This window comes from Bubalus bubalis, chromosome 6, assembly GCF_019923935.1.
Source record: "Bubalus bubalis isolate 160015118507 breed Murrah chromosome 6, NDDB_SH_1, whole genome shotgun sequence".
Classification (NCBI taxonomy): Eukaryota; Metazoa; Chordata; class Mammalia; order Artiodactyla; family Bovidae; genus Bubalus; species Bubalus bubalis.
In genome coordinates, this window is record NC_059162.1 from 92,880,920 (window position 1) to 92,904,721 (window position 23,802).

General features: G+C 39.2%; 2 protein-coding genes across 4 annotated transcripts in view; both read right to left on the reverse strand.

Moving 5' to 3' along the window:
• Positions 1 to 23,802, reverse strand: part of SCP2 (sterol carrier protein 2) — a 201,899-nt gene that overhangs the window by 11,298 nt on the left and 166,799 nt on the right. For both annotated transcript variants that reach the window (XM_044945007.1, XR_006551909.1), the window contains exon 14: positions 7,877 to 8,004. In XM_044945007.1, coding sequence (XP_044800942.1) covers positions 7,882 to 8,004 — 123 coding nt within the window. In that variant the 3' untranslated portion in view covers positions 7,877 to 7,881. The remainder of the gene's footprint in view (positions 1 to 7,876; positions 8,005 to 23,802) is intronic.
• LOC102389250 (sterol carrier protein 2) overlaps positions 17,615 to 23,802 on the reverse strand; it is a 41,380-nt gene continuing 35,192 nt past the window's right edge. Inside the window, exons 2-3 of one of the 2 annotated variants that reach the window (XR_006551910.2) lie at positions 21,214 to 21,302; positions 17,615 to 20,582 (exon numbers count right to left, since the gene is read on the reverse strand). Coding sequence is in view for 1 of the 2 variants with exons in the window: in XM_044945008.2 (XP_044800943.1) it covers positions 20,542 to 20,582 (41 nt within the window). In the remaining variant the exon portion in view is untranslated. The remainder of the gene's footprint in view (positions 20,583 to 21,213; positions 21,303 to 23,802) is intronic. The other variant, XM_044945008.2, reaches the window with a different exon arrangement.

Here is a 23,802-nt window from a genome sequence, read left to right on the forward strand (position 1 = left end):
CCAACAAAAGAGTCTGAAATGCAACACACGGGTGCAATCTCAAAAACAGCAGAATGATCTCGGTTTATTTCCAAGGAAAGCCACTCAACATCACAGTAACCCAAACCTATGCCCTAACCAAAATCAGACTGATTGCATTCTTTGCAGCTAAAGATGGAGAAGCTCTATATAGTCAGCAAAAAGAAGACCTGGAGATGACTGTGGCTGAGATCATCAGCTCCTTACAGCAAAATTCAGGCTTAACCTAAAGAAAGTGGGAAAAACCACTAAGCCACTCAGGTATGACCTAAATCAAATCCCTTATGGTCATACAGTGGAGGTGATAAAAAGATCCAAGGGATTAGATCTGGGAGACAAAGTGTCTGAAGAACTATGGAAAGAGGTTCATAACATCGTACAGGAGGTGGTGACCAAAACCATCCCTAAGAAAAAGAAATGCAAGAAAGTAAAGTGGTTGTCTGAGGAGGCTTTACAAATAGCTGAGGAAAGAAGAGAAGCAAAAGGCAAAGGAGGAAGGGAAAGATATAACCAAGTGAACGGAGAGATCCAGAGAAAAGTAAGAAGAGATAAGAAGGCCTTCTTCAATAAACAATGCAAAGAAATAAAGGAAAACCATAGAATGGCTAAGACTAGGGCTCTCTTCAAGAAAATTGGAGATATCAAAGGAACATGTCATGCAAGGATGGGCATGATAAAGGACAGAAACAGTAAGGACACAAAAGATGCAAAAGAAATTAAGAAGAGGTGGAAAGAATACACAGAAGAACTATACAAAAAAGGTCTTAATGATGCATATAACCACAATGGTGTGGTCACTCACCTAGAGCCTGACATCCTGGAGTGTGAAGTCAAGTGGGCCTTAAGAAGCACTACTACCAACAAATCTAGTGGAGGATGGAATTCCAGCTGAGGTATTTCAAATCCTAAAGGATGATATTAAAGTGCTGTACTCAAGATGTCAGCAAATTTGGAAAACCCAGCAGTGGCCAAAGGACTGGAAAAGATTAGTTTATATCCCAATTCCAAAGAAGGGCAGTGCTAAATAAGGAATGTTCAAACTACTGGACAATTGCACTAACTTCCCATGCTAGAAGGTTATGCTCAAAATCCTTCAAGGTAACCTTCACCAGTATTTGAATCAAGAACTTCCAGATGTATAAGCTGAGTTTAGAAAAGGCAGAAGAACCAGAGACCATATTGCCAACATTTCTTGGATCATAGAGATAGCAAGGGAATTTCACAAAAAACATCTACTTCTGTTTCATTGACTACGTGAAAGCCTTTGACTGTGGATCACAACAAACGGTGGAAATTTCTTAAAGAGAAGGGAATACCAGGCCATCTTACCTGTCTCCTGAGAAACCTGTATGTGGGCCAAAAATAACAGTTAGAACCTTATCTGTAACAACTGACTGCATCAAAACTGGGAAAGGAGTACAACAAGGCTGTATATTGTCACCCTGTTTATTTAACTTATATGCAGAGTACTTCATGCAAAATACTGGACTGGATGAATCACAAACTGGAATTAAAATTGTTGGGAGAAATAGCAACAACCTCAGATATGCGGATGATACCACTCTAATGGCAGAAAGTAAAGAGGAACTAAAGAGTCACCTGATGAGGGTGAAAGAGGAAAGTGAAAAAGCTGGCTTAAAACTCAACATTCAAAAAATGAAGTTCATGGTATCCAGTCCCATCACTTTATGGCAAATAGAATGGGAAAAAGTGGAAGCTGTGACAAATTTTTTCTTCTTGGGCTCCAAAATCACTGTGGATGGTGACTGCAGTCCTGAAATTAGAAGACACTTGCTTCACGGAAGGAAAACTATGACAAACCTAGACAGCATATTAAAACATATCACTTTGCCAACAAAGGTCCATATAGTCAAAGCTATGGTCTTTCCAGTAGTCATGTACAGATGTAAGTGTTGAACCATAAAGAAGGCTGAGAGCCAAGAATGGATGCTTTCAAACTGTGATGCTGGAGAAGACTCTTGAAAGTCCCCTGGACAGCAAGGAGATCAAACCAGTCAATCTTGAAGGAAATCAACTCTGAATATTCACAGGAAGGACTCAAGCTGAATTTGAAGCTACAATACTTTTGGCCACGTGATGCAAAGAGCCGACTTACTGGACAAGACTCTGATGCTGGAAAGATTGAAAGCAAAAGTAGAAGAGAGCGGCAGAAGATGAGATGGTTAGATAGCATCATGGATTCAATGGACATGAACTTGGGAAAACTCCAGGAGACAGGGAGGCCTGGCATGCTGCAGTGCATGGGGTAACAAAGAGCCAGACACAACTTAGCAACTGAACAACAGTGCGATAGTATTAGCAGGGAGGGCCTTTGGGTGTCATAAGGTTAGAGCCTTTATGAATGGGATTTATGCCTTATAAAGAGGCTCCAGAGAGACCCTGAGCCCTTCCACGATGTGGGCCCACAGCAAGAAAGCACTGGCTATGAACCAAGCAGAGGATACTCAAAAAAGGTGACCATGCTGATGCCTTGATCTTGGACTTCCAGTCACCAGAACTATGACAAATAAATTCCTGTTTTTTTGAGTCACCCAGGTGTGGTATGTTCAAACAGCAGTACAAACAGACTGGGATGGGGGCAAACTATTAAAGCATAGCATGTCCTTTTATTAAGGAACTAAAACAATATTCAAAACTAAACATTTTTCTTTTACATCTTAGGATGCAGAAATAACCCCTAAAAAGACTGTGTCTCAATGGCCATTCCATCTCTGCCTCTATCTAAATTTTCTCTTATTACTTGAAAAAAAGGTCTGTAGTCTTAAAAATTCAAGTATTTCCAGTCTGGAAAAACCAGTTCCCTTGTAGATATATAACATCAAAGAGCAGGGAGAAAAAAAAAGAAAAGCTAGCAAATTGAGATAGCTGGACTTGATTTACAGTTGGATTAGATTTTAATATTCCAAGAAAGAACTCCTAGTGACTTTAGGAAATAAAATGCTGCTGCTGCTGCTGTTATTATATCAGCACTTACTGAGCTCTTACTATGCTGAGAACTTCACATACTTGGACTCATTGGATCTTAATAATAACCCTATAAGGGTGAGAGGTCAAACAGCTTGCTCAAGGTCACACAGCTAGTAAGTGACTGAGCTAGGTAGGGAAGCAGATTCCTGCTGCCAAAGCCTACACTCCCAGCTCCTAAGTTATATGGCTCCTCTTGTTACAGGAAAAATACAAACATTCAACAGCTCAGTTTTCACTAGGCCTTCACCAATTCATCAGCATCTGATGCATCCCAGATGCTTCCTCGGCTCCCTATGTCCTTTTAAAGAATCACAGGCAATTCCAATACATTTAAGCAAAATTAATGTTTAATTTATAGGTTGGGAAGGAAGTAATGACTTACTGAGCACTTACCATGCTAGGGGCTTTACATACCTTATCTCATTTAATCCCCACAACTGCTCCACAGACAGACAGTATTCTCACCTTTTTCTAGGTGAGACAGTTGGACTCAGGAAAAGTTTATATCTAATGAATGACAAAGCCAAGGTCTGAACCCAGGTTTGGGTATCTCCAACGACTGTGCTCTTTCTCCTGTACACTGGGGATGGGAGACTCTGAGGCTCTCTATATCATGTTCCCCACAAAGGGGCAGGGTTGAGAACTCAGGTAGGTGCTGAGGGGGCAGACTATAGGAATGAAAGAATAATATGTCATATTAAATTAATCAGTGTTGGCTTCCTGGAGACATGCTATGTGAGTTGTTTCAAAGGAGAGGAGGGAAGGGCATAACTGATAGAGAAGCACCCAGGCAGCAAGAAAGGAGTATGGAAAATGTACAAAATCTAAAAGTCCTTGATACAACCATCTGTATCATTACCAAGCTCTTAGAATATAGGCAAGTGAAATACATTTAAGCAAATCTTACTATGTTTGCAGAAAGTAAACCTCTCAACAGTATGTACATGTCAAAAGAATTAACAATTCTCTTTCAGATGTCGGTTCAAACTAGGACAGGTTATTAATGCTTTAACATAGCTGATCTCTAACAAATGGTCATTTGTTGGATGATGTAAAAAGAGCTGGCAATTTCCCGTGGCAGCTTTTACTGGTAAGTCCATATTTCAACACCACTCCCGGCTGCCAACAAGTATCAGTTTCAGCAGAAATTCAGAGTAAAATTCCTGCAGGTTTGGGTTGGGGCACCTAATGTGGGGAGAGCTCACTACCAGAGTCCATATACAGAGAACATGGTTTTTCTGAAATTTTTAGTACGTTTCCATAAGCATATAACCTTTCAAAACAAACACTAATAACAAAATAAGAAAAATTTTCTCTAAAAACTAAATCTGTCTAGGCATATCAATTTATAATCCTGATGTAACCATTAAACGTCAGTCATTTAAAAACTCGGCATTATTTCCCAAAAGTTCTTGTTATTTCTTGAAGCTAGAATCTAGATGAAACATTAGTTTTCCTTCCTACATTATGTTAGATGGGAGGTCATAGAAGTCAAGTGTAATTATTTTTCTGCCCACTCATTTTGAGAAAAAAAATGCTGCCCACACCTGGTGCCCTCACTGCCGCTCAGCTTTTCCTTCATTAATCTCTAGTTAATTCCTTATTCAACAGTGCACATAACACTGCTCTTAATATTTTCTCCAAGCTCTGAACTCTATTCTAAGAACTCTGTCAACCTCCTCCGTACCTCAAAATGCCCCTGAGTATTTCTCTACCCTCTCAAAGAAAGAAGTATCCCTCCCTCCTTGCTAAGGCTAACCCTCCTTCCACCTGTGTTCATGATGTCATCCTCTCCTCCGGGACCTTCTTCAATTATGTTGTGGTAATGAACAAGGCTATGGTTTTTCCAATGGTCATGTATGCATGTGACAGTTGGACTGTGAGGAAAGCTGAGCGCCAAAGAATTGATGCTTCTGAACTGTGGTGTTGGAGAAGACTCTTGGAGATCCAACCAGTCCATTCTGAAGGAGATCAGCCCTGGGATTTCTTTGGAAGGAATGATGCTAAAGCTGAAACTCCAGTACTTTGGCCACCTCATGCAAAGAGTTGACTCATTGGAAAAGACTCTGATGCTGGGAGGGATTAGGGGCAGGAGGAGAAGGGGACGACAGAGGATGAGATGGCTGGATGGCATCACTGACTCGATGGATGTGAGTCTGGGTGAACTCCTAGAGTTGGTGATGGACAGGGAGGCCTGGCGTGCTGTGATTCATGGGGTCACAAAGAGTCGGACACGACTGAGCGACTGAACTAACTAACTAACTAATGAACTCTGAGCTTCCCCGGTGGCTCAGTCAGCAAGTAATCTGCCTGAAATGCAGGAGACTACCTGCAATGCGGGAGACCCGGGTTCAATCCCTGGGTCAGGAATATCCCCTGGAGAAGGAAATGGCAACCCACTCCAGTATTCTTGCCTGGGAGATCCCATGTACAGAGGAGCCTGGTAGGATACGGTTCACAGGGTCTAAACCGCCACCACCAATGAACTCTACCATCTTTGACAGACCTCCTACTTTACAGCCTCCAGGTACCATCAATTTCACTCCAAACACTCCTGGCAACTGCCATGTAACAACATCCTTTTTTCTTACTGCCAACACTTGCGCTATCCTTTTTGCTTAACTTAGATGGTGGTATCATCCATCCTCCTAATTGCGCTCTCTGCCTCTGATTTCTTCCTTTCTAATTCATCAGGTCTAATGCAGCAACTTCATCCTCTAAAATGCAGTTCTGACTTTTCTTTTCTACTCAAAAAGTTTTAATGGATAGATTATATATTAAATCACTTTCCAAGTTCATAGTATAGCCCTCTAAGAAGCTAGTTCTTATCCCTCACATCTCTTAACTGTAACAGGCTCTCTCCAAGGACAGAAACATAGCATATAATATAGCTACCATTTACTGAATGCTTACTAAGCATCACTCATTCATTCTGCTGCTCATTTTTATTATCTATTTTATTGAAGGCCTACTAGGTATCAGGTATTATCCTAGGTACTGTGAATACAGCAGTGAGCCTAAGAGGCAAATGTTCTGCCTTCACGCAGTTTACAACTCTAGTGGGGGATAGACAATAAGCAAATAAATAAGATTTGGTATATCAGATGGAGGTAAGTGCTAAAAAGAAAAATATATCAGAAAAGGACAATAGGGCATGGTAATGAGGTGTGATTTAGAAGTGTGGCCAGGGAAAGTCTCACTGAGAAGGTGACATTTGGGCAAAAATCCAAAGGAAATAAAAGGACCAGCCATGAGGATATCTGAGGGATGATAATCCCAGGCAGTAGAAAGCTCCTGAACTGGGAACACCCCATGTTCAAGCAATAGCAAGGCGGCCAGTGTGACTGGAGCAAAGTGAGGAAGAGGTAGTAAGAAAGAGAAGACTAGGGCCAATTATGTGGTGTGATGGTAAGAACTCTAACTTTTACTCTGAGTTGAAAGTCACTGAATGGTTTTGAGCCGAGAAGGGTGAGAATCTGAGTTTTAAAACGATCACTCCAGCTGGTGTGTGTGAAGAAGAACCTATAGGGGGCAAGGTTAGAAATGGAGATCAGGCAAAAATGATGGAGGACCAAGGTGGCAGTAGTAGAGGAAATAATTTGCTGGTGGATTAGACTGTGGAGTGTGAGCAAAAGAAGAGTCAACATAGATGCAAACTATTACATTTAGAATAGATAAACAACAAGGTCCTATTGTACAGCACAGAGAACTATATCCAATCTCTGGGATAAACTGTAATGGAAAAGAACATTTAAAGAAGGTATAGATGTGTACATTGAGTCACTTTGCTATAGAGCAGAGATTGGCACTACATTGTAAATCAACTATACTTCAATTTCAAAAAACAAAAAGAAGAAGAGCCAAGCATGACCTCAAGGATTTTAGACTGAGGAACTGGTAAGACAGAAGAGCAGTTTACCAAGATGGAGAAGACAGTGGAAGGAGAACACAATTAAAGGGGAGTGGAAGGAAGATGAACAGTTTGGATTCAGACATATTCGCTTTGAGAAACCTATTAAGTATACAGGTAAACTCATTAGTTAAGCAGCTGAATATATACCTGGAGTTCAGTGTTTGAGTTCACACTGAAGATACCTGGGAGTCACCAGTGTAGACATGGTTTGAAAAGCATGAAATTAGATGAGAGCCCCAAGGAGTGAATACAGACAGAACTGAGCCTTAGAGCACACCAATATTTACATACTTAGAGATGAGAAAAAAAAAATGGGAAGAGAGGCCAAGAAGGAACAGCCAATAGGAGGAAGAAAGCCTAGAAGAGTAATATGATAAGGGCTGGGAATTAACCACTGAAGCTAGCAGCACAGTGAATACTTGTGACCTTGACGAGAACCGTTATGGGATAATGATGAGCTGACAAAAGCTGACTGGAGCAGGTTCAAGAAAGCCTGGGATGAGATGAAGTGGAGACAGCAGGTACAGTTAGATCCTCTGAGGACATATAGCCATACACTGAACCATGCACTTCACAGGTTAATTAGGAGATCATTATTTCTCTTAATCTGCAGATGAATCCTATGCAATAGGTACCGTTTATTACTTCCATTTACAAATGTAAAAAACAAAGCTCAGAGAAGTGAAATAATTTTTAAGGCCAAAATCTGTGAGTGGCAGGACCAGGACTCTAAACCCAAGTTTGTGTAATTCCAAAGCATAAGGCTAGCCACAGTGATGGAGCCTCTCAATCTTTGGGAAGAAGCAGCTGGGACCTATCCTAGTCCCAAAGATTGCCCAGTTCTTTGACAAGGTTCTATAACTCGAAAGCCAGCCCTTTGGGGACACCAAGGCAGGCCCCCATTTTCCTCTGTGAACTTGTCAGTGTTCCTATCAACGAAGTCATCACTGCACTGACCTGAGTTAGGGAGCACTGATCTTTCTGGTCGTCACGTCCACCACCCAGGGGGCTTCTTCACCCTTAGGGCCATCTTTCACCTTGAAGGCAAAAATACCACCAATTTTCTTCACAAACTGCTCTCCTTCCTGGAAAGAAAAACAACACAGAGTTATATTAAGTTCATTCCTCTGGCTTTCTCCCCAAATTAAATGTTTAAATAGATACATGACGTGAGCGGCTGGATCAGCATGCAGTCCCCAGGCTCCCTTGGGATCTTTCACCCAGAAAAATCCAAAAGGCAACTAGGCAGCAACTCCCTCATCTGCCAGATCTTCTGATGAAAATGGCTTTCTGGATACAACCGGTGGAAGGACGGGGGGATGGGGGAGTGGGTGGCACAGCAGCACTTTCTATTGAAATAGGCTTCATTTGTCTCAATAATGTCTGAAAAATTCACTCGGCCTCTCAAAATGTAGCAACCCTAACTCTTCTATTTTTTGTGTGTGTGTGCAAGTAAATTTCACATATATTTTTGGTGTTTCACAATCAGAATTTAAAGATAAGTGTTTTAACTTATTTCCTGGGTTTGTATGAAGAATTATACAAGTAATATCCCACCCGTCAACTACTTTTGGATCTTGGGAAATGAGGCTGGAAAAATAACCTCAGATCCATATCTCTGTAGGGTGGTTTCCTTTTTCCTTCCTTCTCCTTCCAACATCACTATCTAATTTTAGAACATACTTATCAGCCCCCCAAAAAACCCATATCCATTAGCAGTCACCCTCTATCATTGCCATTCTCTCCTCCTTCTAGCCCCTGGCAACCACTAATCTACTTTCTGTCTTCATTGATTTGCTTATTCTGGATATTTCACACAAATGCAAACATATATGTTCTTTTGTGACTGGCTTCTTTCACTTAGCATAATGCTTTGAAGGTTCATCCACACTGAAGCATGTATCAGTAATTAATTACTTTTCATGACCAAAGAATATTCCATTGTAGGGACACAGTACATTTTGCTTAGCCTTTCATCTTTGATGGCTGTTTCCCCTTTTTAGCTATTATAAATAATACTGCTATGGACTTTTGTGTGTAAGTTTTGACATGGACATAAGCTCTAATTCCTCTAGGGCATATATTTAGAAGTGAAATTTGGATCATAAGGTGATGTTTAACTTTTTGAGGAGCTATCAAACTGTTTTCTAAAGTGGTTGCACCACATTACAATCCTACCAGCAATCAAAGAAGGTTCCAACTGCTCCACATCCTTACCACTATTTATGTGTGTCTTTTTTATTTTAATCATCTTAGTGGGTGTGTAAATCTTTTTATTCTACATAGATAACACTCCTGAACTATCTAGAATCAACCCTGAGTCTTAGGAGTTCAAAGAAGCTATTATAAAAATATTTAGCGTAGGCCTACTTATCTCAACAGCCATTGAGGCAAATCTTACAAGTGAGTGTTCTGAAATCAACTACCAACATTTCCTAGTTAAATCAAGAAACCAAAATGACTGTCAGATTTTTAAAGTGAAGAAGAGAAATTCTCTTATTTTGGCTTCCCTTAAAAGATCTCACTCAAATTATTTTAAGTTAACATTAAGAAAAAATAATAACAATAATAATCTTTGGGGGGCTGTAAAGTTTACAAGCACTTATTTATAAACATTATTTCTTTACTTTTCATGAAACCCTGTAAGTAGTTGGAGAGGTATTAATATTCTCCATTCCCACCCAGCTTCATAAACTCAAGTCTCAGTTCACGTGCTAAGTCCTCTGGAAAGGCTTTTCTGTCTCTACTGGACACTTTAAGAGCTCTTTGCACATACACCCATGTGCAAGTTTCTTGTTAAAACAGTTCCCACCCCCGCCCAGGAAAATTTTTTCTTGTCTGTTTCCCATTTAACTCTACATTCCCTGAGAGACAGGGACATATGACAAGTAAAGCAATACAACCAGAACTCAATCTCGGGTTGGTTTAACTTCAAATCTAATGCTCTTTCTATTTTTTCATACCAAAGGCAAATGAGGTTACATCAATACTTCCAAACTTTAGCCTATAAAAGTCGTTTCTGTCAGCATACATAAATTAAAAGAAAGTTCAAAGTCTTTTCCACATTCATTGAAATCCTTTATCCTTCAAGGTTCTGTGGAGGTAATCTAGAAAAATAGATTAGTATTACTGGTGTGCTGGACCACCCAAAGAGCCACACCTCCTCTGGAAGCCAATGACCCATGAACTTTCAGCTGCATCTATGCCATCTGTTGGCACAATGCCTCAGGAATAGTTATGGCAGACAGCAACAAATTAGAGCAGGAGACCACAGCAAACATTTAGGAATTCCACCTGAATACTTGGAAATTCCTCCCACTTCCTTAAGAAGGATGTAGATTAATTTTGCAGTTGCTGTTACTTTTGAAAAGCAACAGATCCTCTCAAAAAATCATATCCTTTGGTCAATAAAACATTTTCATTTGAAGAGGAAATGAGAGAGGGTAAGGAAAAGGACAAGGAGGACAGAGTTAAAAGCGTAAAGAAACTACACATCTCTTGCGAAACTGGAGATCACAAATACCAAGAAAGTTCTAAGTGCCTCCTTGCTTGAAGAAAAGCACTTCTTTCTGAGTAGCAAAAGGTCAAGGAGTAGGTCCTGTACTAAAACTTAATGGGAACAAAAAATTAAGACAGAATTCAAAGAAGGGCAATGGAGTACTGCTAATGGAGACTAAAGGGGAAATAAAATCTCTTGCCAGGCTTCTTTTGCTACAGCAGAAAATGTATGAATTGACAAAAGATTCCAATACTTTCACTTTCTAGTGCTGCAAACATTTAGGAAACTGACAATCGTGGGAAGGAGAGAAAAAATAAAGGGACAAGGTCCACACAAGAGAGGTTATAGAGGGAGAAGAATTAAAATGGGAGCAAGAGGCATACATTTGCAAATCTAAAAAAGACTGTGAAATAAAAACAACACTGTTTTGTTAATTCTAGTAATGAAGTACCCAATCATTGATATACAGCCATACCAGATACTCTCTAAACTTTTTTTTTTGGACAGAATAATTTGAAAAAATGGGACAACCTGGCAGAAGTAACTGTTCTATGGGTTACTCTGCAGGCAAATATTGGTGGCATGAAAAAACTTTTTTCAGGCCTTAGAGAGTCCAACTGCATTTTAATGGACACTTGTAATGAAAGAAATTTAAAAAACAATACGGAGATATAATTTCCTACTAATGCTCATGAGTTGTCATTGAGTTTGTAAATTAGTACCCCTTTTTTGGGGCGGATATACTGGCAATTTGTATCAGAAAGCTAGACATACATATCTCACAACCTAACAATTCCCCCTTCTAATTATTTGTGCTAACCTGATCAGGGCATTAAGTACTCAAAGATGAGTACAAAAGGAAATTTATTATACCTTTATTTTTTGCAAGATTTAGATACAACCCGATGTTCATCAGAGGAGGCTAAACAGATTATGATACCTATATTCAAATGTGTACTTCAGTTCAGTTCAGTCGCTCAGTCATGTCCGACTCTTTGCAACCCAATGAACCGAAGCACGCCAGGCCTCCCTGTCCATCACCAACTCCCAGAGTCTACCCAAACCCATGTCCATAGAGTCGGTGATGCCATCCAACCATCTCATCCTCTGTCGTCCCCTTCTCCTCCTGCCCTCAATCTTTCCCAGCATCAGGGTCTTTTCAAATGAGTCCGCTGTTCGCATCAGGTGGCCAAAACATTGGAGTTTCAGCTTCAACATCAGTCCAGTGAACACCCAGGACTGATGGACTGGTTGGATCTCCTTGCAGCCCAAGGGACTCTCAATAGTCTTCTCCAACACCACAGTTCAAAAGCATCAATTCTTCAGCACTCAGCCTTCTTCACAGTCCAACTCTCACATCCATACATGACCACAAGAAAAACCATAGCCTTGACTAGACAGACCTTTGTTGGCAAAGTAATGTCTCTGCTTTTTAATATACTGTCTAGGCTGGTCATAACTTTCCTTCCAAGGAGTAAGTGTCTTTTAATTTCATGGCTGCAATCACCATCTGCAGTGATTTTGGAGCCCAGAAAAACAGCCACTGTTTCCACTGTTTCCCTATCTATCTGCCATGAAGTGATGGGACCAGATGTCATCATCTTAGTTTTCTGAATGTTGAGCTTTAAGCCAACTTTTTCACTCTCCTCTTTCACTTTCATCAAGAGGCTCTTTAGTTCTTCTTCACTTTCTGCCATAAGGGTCTGAGGTTATTGATATTTCTCCCGGCAATCTTGATTCCAGCTTGTGCTTCCTCTAGCCCAGCGTTTCTCATGATGTATTCTGCATACAAGCTAAATAAGCAGGGTGACAATATACAGCCTTGACATACTCCTTTTCCTATTTGGAACCAGTCTGCTGTCCCATGTCCAGTTCTAACTGTTGCTTCCTGACCTGCATACAGGTTTCTCAAGAGGCAGGTCAGGTGGTCTGGTATTCCCATCTCTTTCAGAATTTTCCACAGTTTGTTGTGATCCACACAGTCAAAGGCTTTGGCATAGGTAATAAAGCAGAAATAGATGTTTTTCTGGAACTCTCTTGCTTTTTCCATGATCCAGCGGATGTTGGCAATTTGATCTCTGGTTCCTCTGCCTTTTCTAAAACCAGCTTGAACATCTGGAAGTTCACAGTTCACGTCTTGCTGAAGTCTGGCTTGGAGAATTTTAAGCATTACTTTACTAGCGTGTGAGATGAGTGCAAATGTGCGGTAGTTTGAGCATTCTTTGGCATTGCCTTTCTTTGGGACTATGGGGTCATTAAAACCAATGGTAAGGTTTTACATTTATGGGCGGGGAATATACTATGAAGAAATAAAAGCTGGTTATAAAACAACAGGTAGACCAATGCAGGTGTATCCTTGCAAGATGGTGGCAAAATAGGTCTGCAAGCTGCTGAGCCAGTGCCTGCCTGCTGGGAACAATCAGCCCTGGCCCTCTCTACCTGAAGAAGACTGGTGATCATTATGAAAATTCTAGAAATGCAGGGTACTTTGTCAAGACACGTCAGTCACATTAGCTATTCAGTACAATCACACCCACAGCACAATCACCTTAAGATGTTAAGAAATCCTTTGTGCTATAGTAAGGGAATTTCGAGATATGCACACAGGTTGTCTTCACAATGCTCCCCTAACATAAGTGAAATGCACACCTTAAATGTTTTGAATCATTTTCTTTATTTCAGCCCACTAGTTAGCTTCAGAGATGGGTAATTGGCATTACATGACTCTTTCTGTAACTGCCTTGTTGGTCTCAAAATTAAAACCAATTATGAAATTCCAAGATGCCTTTAAGTTTGAAACAATGAAGTAGATCTCTAATTTTGCCTGAAGAGAACAACTCTCTTTTTGGAGAAAGTGTTACTGTTAGATTGCTGTAGTATGATTATTATCTACCAAGAACTAATTACTGTACATAAACACAGGTCCACATATGTAATATAAATTTAAAAACTCATGTATTGTATGATCCTAGTTATGGGGAAATTGTATGTTCATATACACAGAGAGCTGTCTGAAAGAATATCAATCACTGTTAACACTTTAGTGAGCTCTTAGTAATGGCATTTCAGGAGATTTAAAAATTTTTTTCTTTGTATGTTTCTGTATGATTCTTTTAATCAGCTCATTTTTAAAACAAGAAAAACAGATTTTAAAACTTTGAGACTCAAGCACAAAAAATTTCTTTTTAAAGGGACTTTTGATATTAGGTACCTTTGCATATACATGTGCTCAGTCCTGCCTGACTCTCTGTGACCTTGTGGACTGTAGCCCACCAGGCTCCTCTGTTCATGGGATTATCCAGCTAAGAATATTGGAGTGGGTTGCCATTTCCTCCTCCAGGGGGTCTTCCCAACCCAGGGATCAAACTTGCATCTCCTGCCAAACAGGAGATGCAAGTGGATTCTTTGCCATTGGCAGGTGGATTCTTTACCACTGAGTCACATGGGAAGTCCCATTAGGCACTTTTAAGGCTCCTTTAATTATTATTCTTTTGAATGGTTCTAGGTAAGATCTTTTTATTCAGAAAGAAATTACACCAAAATAAATTAGAATCACTTTACATAACTGAAGCTTGGAGATTTATAAATTTCTGAAATACACTCTTACCAGAATTACAAGGAAGCTATAAGACACACTGAGAAATGTAAAATACACTCAATACTTGACAATATGATATAAATTTTCAACTTTTACCACTTCATGGATATACCCAAAATCTATATCTGCTTCTTCTAACCCAGGGTCCTCCTGGTAGTATTTTACATAAATTTTATTTACATCTTCTGACAATATGATATAAATTTTCAATTTCTATCACTTCATGGCAACACCTGAAATCTATATCTGCTTCCTCTAGCCCAGGGCCCTCCTGGTAGTATTTTACATAATCATATCTTCAAGCTTCTTCTCAATCTCCGTAAAGACAAGATCTACCGTAAATTAATCAACTGCAGAACTGTTTGGAGCAGCCTCAATTTGATGAGTTCTAAAAGAACTGTGGAAAATAATCGATTTCAATCCATGGACTCACACAGGTACTAGGTTTTTTAACATTTATACAGTAAATGTTGTTTAAATGTAGTAACTTTCAAAAACCCTAAGAGAGATGTTGGGACTCTTACCCAAAGGAAACTGGTATTGTCAAAAAAAGCTTAAAAAAAAAAAAACAAAAAACCCACAAGATTTTCTTCCTATTTTTTCAACAAATACTGGGTGCTTACTAGGCAGTAGGTATTGTCTTAAAAAATATGAAAAACCAACAAACTCACCCTCATGAAGCCTCTGTGCCAATGGGGGAGACAATGAATATGCAAAAAAATGAAGAATATAGTTACTATAAAGAAAATAAAGCAGGTTAAGGAATATAAAGAAAGCATATTTGTGTGTTGGGTGGTTTATTTTAGATAGCCTAGTCAGTCAGATGGGCTTCCCTTGTGGCTCAGCTGGTAAAAAAAATCCACCTGCAATGCAGGATACTTGGGCTCGATCCCTGGGTTGGGAAGATCCCCTGGAGAAGGTACCTAGCAGAGACCCTGCTGCTGCTGCTGCTAAGTCACTTCAGTCATGTCCAACTCTGTGTGACCCCATAGACAGCAGCCCACCAGGCTCCTCTGTCCCTGGGATTCTCCAGGCAAGAACACTGGAGTGGGTTGCCATTTCCTTCTCCAATGCATGAAAGTGAAAAGTCAAAGTGAAGTCGCTAAGTCGCGTCCGACTCTTAGCGACCCCATGGACTGGAGCCTACCAGGCTCCTCCATCCATGGGATTTTCCAGGCAAGAGTACTGGAGTGGGGTGCCATTGCCTTCTCCAAGCAGAGACCCTAGACCATGGTAAAAAATAACAACCATGACTATCACAAGCTGCAGAGGATCAGGTGTTAGATGACACAAAGATTTGTGAAAGATGAAGGCACCTTAGGATTTGTAATTCCTCTGAAATAATACAAGCTTGCTGGTATTGGTTGGCCTAGGATTGGAGCAACAAACACCAAATGGATATACTCTTGATGGAGTCAAGAGCCTAGCAGCTGCTCAGTAAGCAAAGCCTTTCTTTCCTCTTTCCCTAACCCCTCTCCTTACTTTTCTCTTTCTCTCTCCCCACACATTCCATCCATTTCTCCCTTCTTTTCGCTTCCCTTCTATCATTTCATACATGTTTAATGACTGCTTGCCACATGCCAAGCCTTGTTCGAGGTACTGGAAGTCTTAACAGTGAACAAGTGAGACCCAGTCCCTCACTGAGTTTATATTTTTCCAGGAGAAAAAGAAGTAAACACACAAAAATAATTGCAAGTATTAGAAAACAAACAAAAAGAGAAACCTACTCTAGGTAAAGCAGTCAAGGAATGATGTCTCTGAGCAAGTGAATTTAAGCTAAGACTCAATTAACGGAAGAAAAAGAGCTAGCCATTCAAAGAGGAAACTGCAAAGATCCTAAGGGAGAAAACAGTTTGTTATGTTAAAAGAAAGTAAAACAGTACCAGTTACTAGAGTAGAGTTAATGGGGGGAGAATGGCATGAAATGAAATTGGAGAACTGGGCAGGGACAAGACCATGCAGGCCAAAGTAAGGAATTCAGGAACCCGCTGAAATGATTCAACAGGAAAGTGAAATAGTCGTGATTATTCTTACAACAGTGTGCAGTGGCCAGGCTGGGATGCAAGCACTTAGGTGGGTAGAGAGTTATGAGGCTGCTGAAGTGGTCCAGATAGGAAGTGGTGGTGGTCTGGACTAGAGTGGAGGCAGTCTGCCAGTGGAGATGAAGAGAAGGAAGTGGATTCAAAATATATTTTGGATGTGGGATCCATACGCCTTGCTGCTGGGAATGAGGGAGATCTAAGGGGGAGGGGAAAGACCAAGGATGATGTAGATGTTTGGCCTGAATAACTGAAGGGATGGTAGTGCCAAAAGGAAGAATGCAGTGGGAGTGAAGAAAAATCAAAGTTCCATCTCAGGTACAGTCAGCATGTGACGCTTGTGAGACAAGAAGGCGGCAAATCTATTCTCAGCCTGTGTCTTGCATAAAATGAATATGATGTTATAATACAAAGTTAATACGTTCAGAAGTGGTCTAAAGGAAAGAGAAGTTTAACTGTAAATTAAATGCACGATTAATTAAAACTGTAAATTAAATTGGTCACAGCTCTTAAATATGACCTCTCTGTTCATTTTCATGGTCTCTGTTGCAGCACTAAACATCTCTTACCCACACTACTACAATTGTTTGCTAAGGATTCCTGGCCTCTGGTCCCTCCATCACTCAACTCAAAGTAATACCAGAGTGATCTACCTAAAGTGCAATATAATCACATAATCTTTTGCTAAAACTCCTATTCTGCAGGATAAATTTCAAACTCCTGAGCACAGCATTGGGAGCATTTCAAAACTTTGATCCAATCTACTGTCACCCATGTGCTGACTCTGCCCCTCTACCCAGGCACAACAGAATAATCTACCCTCTACCCGCACAGGACCACCACTCACCAAATCTTGCATTTGCGAATCTCCACACCTGTGTACAGGCCTGGGATGCCCTTCCTCTACCCTTCTGCTGGACAGTCCTAGTCCTCCCAGTTCAAAGTTAGGTTCTTCATACTAATTTCTTCCTCTGGGCTTCTGTAGCATTTTGAAAAAGGTATGTCTGCCTTTCCTTATATACTCAGAGGATCATACTTAGGGGCCTAGACATGAAGCATCTGCTCCATCACAGTTAGCCGAACAAGAAACTAAGGAAATCAGATTATGTACAATGAGTACTTAAATCCTCACTTGAAATTTTATTTGTACCATCAGAGTTAGAATTATTTTCCAAACTTTGGCCTTTGAACTGGGTTATGTTCTATCACTAAAACTATCAAAACTATCTTCAGTACTTCCAGCCAATTTCTTTCAGTCATTGATATATCATCTGGATTTTTTCACCCTCTGCCTTCTCAGAAACATCAACTGGAGTTTTGTGAACAATTCTATCTCCCAATTATTTAGTCTCCTGAAAATAAAAGAACTATGAGAATTCCACGTTTAAAACAGAATTTATTGCCCTAAATACATAATCTTCTATTCTGAGCTAATTAGATGGCTATCCTAATGTGCTGACTCTGGTAGCTCTTTATTGTTTGGCTTTTACTGAGGGTTTTCAATTCCAAATATGAACTACATGGAATTCCAGAAGATGATACAGAACAAATGAATCAGATTAAAGTGGAAACAAAATTCAACATCTTTTTATTTGATTCAACTCAATAAACATTTACTCAGTATGAGGGAGATCTTCAAACACAAGGGGAGAATTAAAGTCTTAGATCTCAAAGATTTGCCAGCTTAAAAATGCACGATGTGAAAGCTGTGATTAAGTTTATTTGCAGCAAAATGAGGACTGTAGCCTGAGACAGCATTTCAGATAGCTTTGAGAAACTGCTCCAAAGGGGGGAAGGTCAGTATATATGTGATTTTCGTGAAGGGGAAGTACATGCAATCTAACACTTATTTTTTTGCAGAAGGTTTCTGCTACTAACGAAGGAGCAGTCATCACCATTAAGAATATTTGTGCTTTTCTAGACATGAGGAGATACAAGAATTGGGCTCATAAAATTGACTTCTGAAAATACCTAACTATCTGAAGACCTGTTCTGCCAATTTTTCCCAGAGCACACAATGCTTCATCTCTACTCTCTACCCTGAATTCCTTTCAGCGGGTGTTGAAAATCAGCTGCTGCAATAGCACATGATTTAATCCTTGTAGGTAGATGGCAAGTGCCCATGACAAAGGCCAATTTGTAGGTTACAGGGCCCCCTCATGGTTATAAATTTGATCATGTTTTGGGAGGCATTTCATGACCATGGTGCTAGAAAGGCTCATTCCTAGGTCTGGTGAAGATTTTGCTAATAGTCTACTCAATGTGCTACTATTGGGCTAGGTCTTATTTAACAATAGTCAAAGGTCTCCAGACCACCTGTCTTACTAATCTATTATGATCCAGGAAAAAAAAACAAAACCCTCTTATTGTATCTTCCCACATGTAGAGTTATACTATTACAATCATTGGTCACATATAGAACTATATATTTTGTCAGAGGCTCAGTCACACATCTGGTAATGCAAGAAACAATAATCTTGTAAAACAAGCAAATACAAATAACATAGCATAACACAGACAGCAGTACTATTGGGTTGGTAGTTCAGACAATAAAGAGTCCGCCTGCAATGCAGGAGACCCAGGTTCAATCCTTGGGTCAGGAAGATCCCCTGGAGAAGGGAATGGCAACCCACTCCAGTGTTCTTGCCTGGAGAATCCCAGGGACGGGGGAGCCCGGTGGGCTACCATCTATGGGGTCGCACGGAGTCGGACACGACTGAAGCGACTTAGCAGCAGTAGCAGCAGTATATCTCCAGGTCATCTGACTTATTCTGCTCTGTTCCAAGCCTTATCTTTCAGGGAAATGATATATTGGCACTGTCCATAAGGTTCCCAGCCCAACTTCCTAGTGTTATTAGGCTGGTTATCCTTAGTAAAATTTAATTGTTCCCAAGAAAATAGGGACCTTAAAACTTAAATAAGCATAGCCTGGTGTTAACCTCATAAATCCATTCCATAATTGTGGCAGGTTTTATTCCTTGGCTGAAATTTTGCTTGTTACTCTGATTAAACTTGAGTAACTTTAAAGGAAAAAAAAACTTTTTTATTTCTTTTTCACCTGTGCTCATCTGTGGGATCTTAGTTCCCTGACTAGGGATAGAACTCATGATACCAGCATTGGAATTGTGGAGTCTTAACCAATGGAACATCAGAGAAGTCCAGAAAATTCATTTTTATGGCCAGGATCAGAGCAAGTATTATTAATTGACCAGGTGAGGGGATCCCATCTAGTAATATCAAGAGTAGCCTGAATAGGACTGAACTTTCTTTCTTCTAAAATAATTTCCTAAGGGCTATTCACTATGATCATGCTCATGATAGGAAAACATTTGATTCATATACAAAGTACCAAGAAGTCAAGAAAACATTATAAATGATCATGTGAGTCAGGTCCAGGATCTCGGGCTAGCTGTCTACTTCTGATGTCTTCTTCTCCTCCTAATGTGAGTGTAGTCTCTCTCCATTTGAGTGCTGTTCTAAGGTGATATTGCGGGTGGCCATCTTCTCTATAGGCTAGTCCAGTGTAAGGGTCTTTGCAAGTGGGAATTAATCCAAAAGTTAATTCCCTTCAGTTTCACTGTGCATGAGCTAGTTAAGAGGACCTGATAAAGTGTCCTTCCATCTAGGTTGGAGATAGTCTTTTACATTCTCTTTTCCAGTATGCACAATCCCTGGTCATAGGTCAAGAGGCATCTGACCTTCATTCAAAGATAAATCACTGAGATAAGCTCAGAAAAAAATTATAGAGTATCCTTTTAGTAATTAAATTAACCTTTATATTAATATAACATAACAACAAGGAACTATCCAGGAAGAGAGTCTTAGTAAATACAGACCTCCGTTAATAAAATTGGGATTTAACATTCATTGAAACATAATCTTTTTCTCTCTAAAATTACCTCCATTTCTACCAAATATAACCAAATTAAGACTAATTTGTTTGCAAAATAAATCTGGTCTCAATAAACTTGACCACAAGGAGTTTTCCTTATAGTTATTCTCAGAGTCTTGCTAGGCATCCGAACAGGTCCTTTCACTTTGAGATTCTTTTCCTTTGCACCGCTGACCAGCACATGGCTTCTCCAGAGACCTCACATTGTGGCTGGTGAAGGTGATCCTAATCTGGTGAATGGCCACCTCTGGCTCCATGAGAGTCTTGCTGGTGTCTTTAAAGGCCATGGCTGCAGCATGGCTTCCTGATCGACTTGTTCTTCGGGGAGAGTGAACAGCGGTGAGGCAGGAACAGGAGCAGGTGGCATGGGGCTCTGCTTCAGTGGCAACCAAGTTTTCCTCAAAGAGGTGCTTTGCCGAAATTTTTATAAGGAGTCCCAGACTGAATTTTTTAAAAAGCTTCTCAGGGCTAGGAAAGTCATGACAACAGCTTGCCACAGATTTTGTCCGACAGATCTAGGTGAATTCCTTCCTTTCCATGGTTCCCAAAATACCTGGAGGTTTCTATACCTGCTACTGAGGTAGCCTTTCTAATTTATCTGATGAGGCTGCTGGGAAACCAAGAGTTTCCAGTCTCTGGAGAGAGCAGATAGAGAGAAAAGATAAATGTTTAAATTCTACTTACAAAGGTATAATTTACCAAATTGCTGTAAGTCATAATTATTTTGAGGGAAATGTTTTCCTTTTACCTGGAAAATATATATTCAAGCCAGTAATTTTTCAGATACAAACCATAAAAATTATAACCATATTCACCAGTTCACTAAGTCCTATGTAACTAATCCTTTTTGCTAACAATTTTATGCAGTCATCAGGTTTTCCTTTAGAATTCTTTAATTTCTTACCCAGTTCAGCACTATGGTCTGAAAATCAGAACACTCTAATTATCCAGAAGTCCATTTTATACATCTTCTTATAAAGGGAGCGTTTTTGCAAAGGTATTAGAATAAAACCATAATTGTCTATAATGATAAAAGACTTAAGAAGGCATGTTTAAAATCTGATTATGATGCAGTTGACAAAGAAACTTGGTTACTGCTGTGACATGTAACACTTTAAGAAAATGACTAGATTTATGACTGACAACATTTTACTAGGACATATTCAAGCTTTAGGAATTTCATAAAATTTATAGAATATCTATATTAGTAACAGCCACCATACAAAATAACCTAAGATGATTTATTACTCATTTGATAATACTTACCATGTAACTGAATATATCAAATGAACCTAATTAGTTGAATATCTCTCTCTGGGATGTTTCAGGGAGCCTCTGAAGCATCCTAAAGTTGACTAGACATCAAAAGGACTTCATTAGAATTTGACATAGGAAGTTTCGTCAATAAATATCAAGAGGATTTAGAACACTCAAATAGACAGGATCACAGGTCACTGTGAAACAATAGCTACTCACTTCATCAAAGTAACAATAAAAGATTTCAAAGGCAACTACAGAACAGATCACTTAAAAGGTAGGGAAACTTAAAATCTGTTATCAAAGACAGTTCAACATCTTAAGAAAACTTGTTTTCTTAGCAGAGAGAAAATGCTGGATTCAAGTTTTTCACCAACTTACTTTTAAAATTCATTTACTCAATTAAATTTATTTTAAACTTAGTCAATCCTGATCATACACAAAACTCTTCTCAGGGTCTACTTTCCACAAACCTTTTACCACTTTCTGTATCCATCAGTGTATCACCGTATCACTTTCTCTATAGCCAGCTCCAAGTCAGACCTACCTCCTCTTCCCTTATGCTACAGTGCACACATGCTGATATATGCTTAGTCGCTCAGTTCTGTCTGACTCTTTCTGATCTTTTTGGATGGTACCCTGCCAGGCTACTCTGTCTATGGGATTTTTCAAGCAAGAAAACTGGAATGGGTTGCCATTACCTCCTCTAGGAGAATCTTCCCAACCCAGGGATCAAACCCCCATCTCCTGTGTCTCCTGCAATGAAGGCAGATTCTTCACCCACTGAGCCACCAGGGTTGGTTACCTCCTTTTCCCTTAATAAAATGTAATTGCATTCCTCATACCTTCTTTACTAAAAACATTCTACTTTCCTACTGTATACTGAAATGTTACCTTTATTATTTTTGTCAGCTTTAATTACATGTTTAAATTAGAGGTCTCAGCTCTTAAAACCTTGATTTCTTACGAAACTGAAGGTGTAAGCAACTATAAATTGTCCTTTACATTAGTATTATTTAGATTGGTGAACATAAATTCCACTAATAATTTCTAAAAACATTTGCTTTCTTATAAAGAGCATAACACCAAGAATTTTCATTAATAATAGTCCTACATGCCTTTAGTTTCTCTGTAAAAGGAAGCCAATGTTTAGTAATTAATATTTCAGTACCTTATTTTATGTGGGAATGACCTAGCTATTCAATAAATTTCCATCACTTAATTTAGCACCTAGAATTTCAAGTTACCAGAATCTGGAGAGACTATTTTAGATAGACATTCCAAAAGCATAATTATTTTTAATAGAGTTTATCTAAAAGCTCTTATCTCATTTACATTTACTTTCCTTAAAAGTTTCTTTACATCAAGTTACTTCCTTTGCTGACAAATTTGCTATGAATTTAACTTTTGCTATTTAACTTTTATCAAACCTAGGCACAATCAAAGTATTATGCTTAATGTTGATGATTCTAAAGTCATGTCTATATTAATTAGATCAACAAACTTAAACATTAATACCAGATATTAATTTATTAACAGTACTATTTCCCAGTTCATGGGAACCTGAAATTAATTCTGGCCAATTACCTCCTATACTTTTCAGAATTTATCCAAGGACTTAATTTCCTTTAATCCAGTTAAGTAGAGCTCATTGACAATGAATTTGATAATATCATCCAAAGGTAAAAGCAAAGATAATGTGGACATAAACATACAGACAGACACAACAAGAGATCTCATGGCTAGCTTCATTTTCTGAACTCAGTTATGAATCAGATCTCACAATGTAAATATACCCAATATAAAACTCACTAGCTACAAGTAGCAGATAGAATAAGCTGAATTTTAAAAAGAATTTTTTTTCTGTCCTTTTTTTCCCCTTCAATCAGATCCTGAGAGCTCTGGTCTAAAGACACAGGGAGAGAAAATCAAGTTTCTCCTATTAGGACTTATTCCCTCAGGGCCAGAATTCTGAAGAGATTATATTTTTTTCCTTCAAACTAGCTTTCTTTAGGGGTTGGGAATTAAAGAGATCAGTTAACCTTCAATTGGCATTGTGTATTTAATTGGCACAACTGAACACTCTTAATTTTCATAGAAGGGCTTCTATTTTCATAGATACCCCCTTTTATTTCTTTTTCATGGTCTTGAAAATTTGGTTAGCCAGTAACAAAGGTGTTTGTATGTAACTCGGACCAATCTAGATTGTGTCTTTTGACGAGACTAGCTAAATCCTAATTAAAGCCTTCTAAAAAGGTGGAGTTAAGCAAAAGATAATTTTGTTGGTTAGAGAATTATTCAGGTGTCAAGCCAGAATACTGCTTAAGTTTTTTTCAAACCTTTCATAACAGTCCAGAATTAATTCATCCAATCTTTACTTGAACTGTTGAGTCTTTGTCCAATCAATGGGTTTGGGGGAAAGTTCTGGAATAAGTTCGCATAATTTCTGAGCTAATTCCTTGCATTCAGTGTGAGCCTTTGGTTCAAAATCCATTAAGGGGGTGTTCTCATTCTTCTTTCTTTATCCACTCCTTGCTTTGCCTTAGAAACTAATAGCTGTATTAATCGATATAGATCTGAAAACCTGGGCTCATAGGT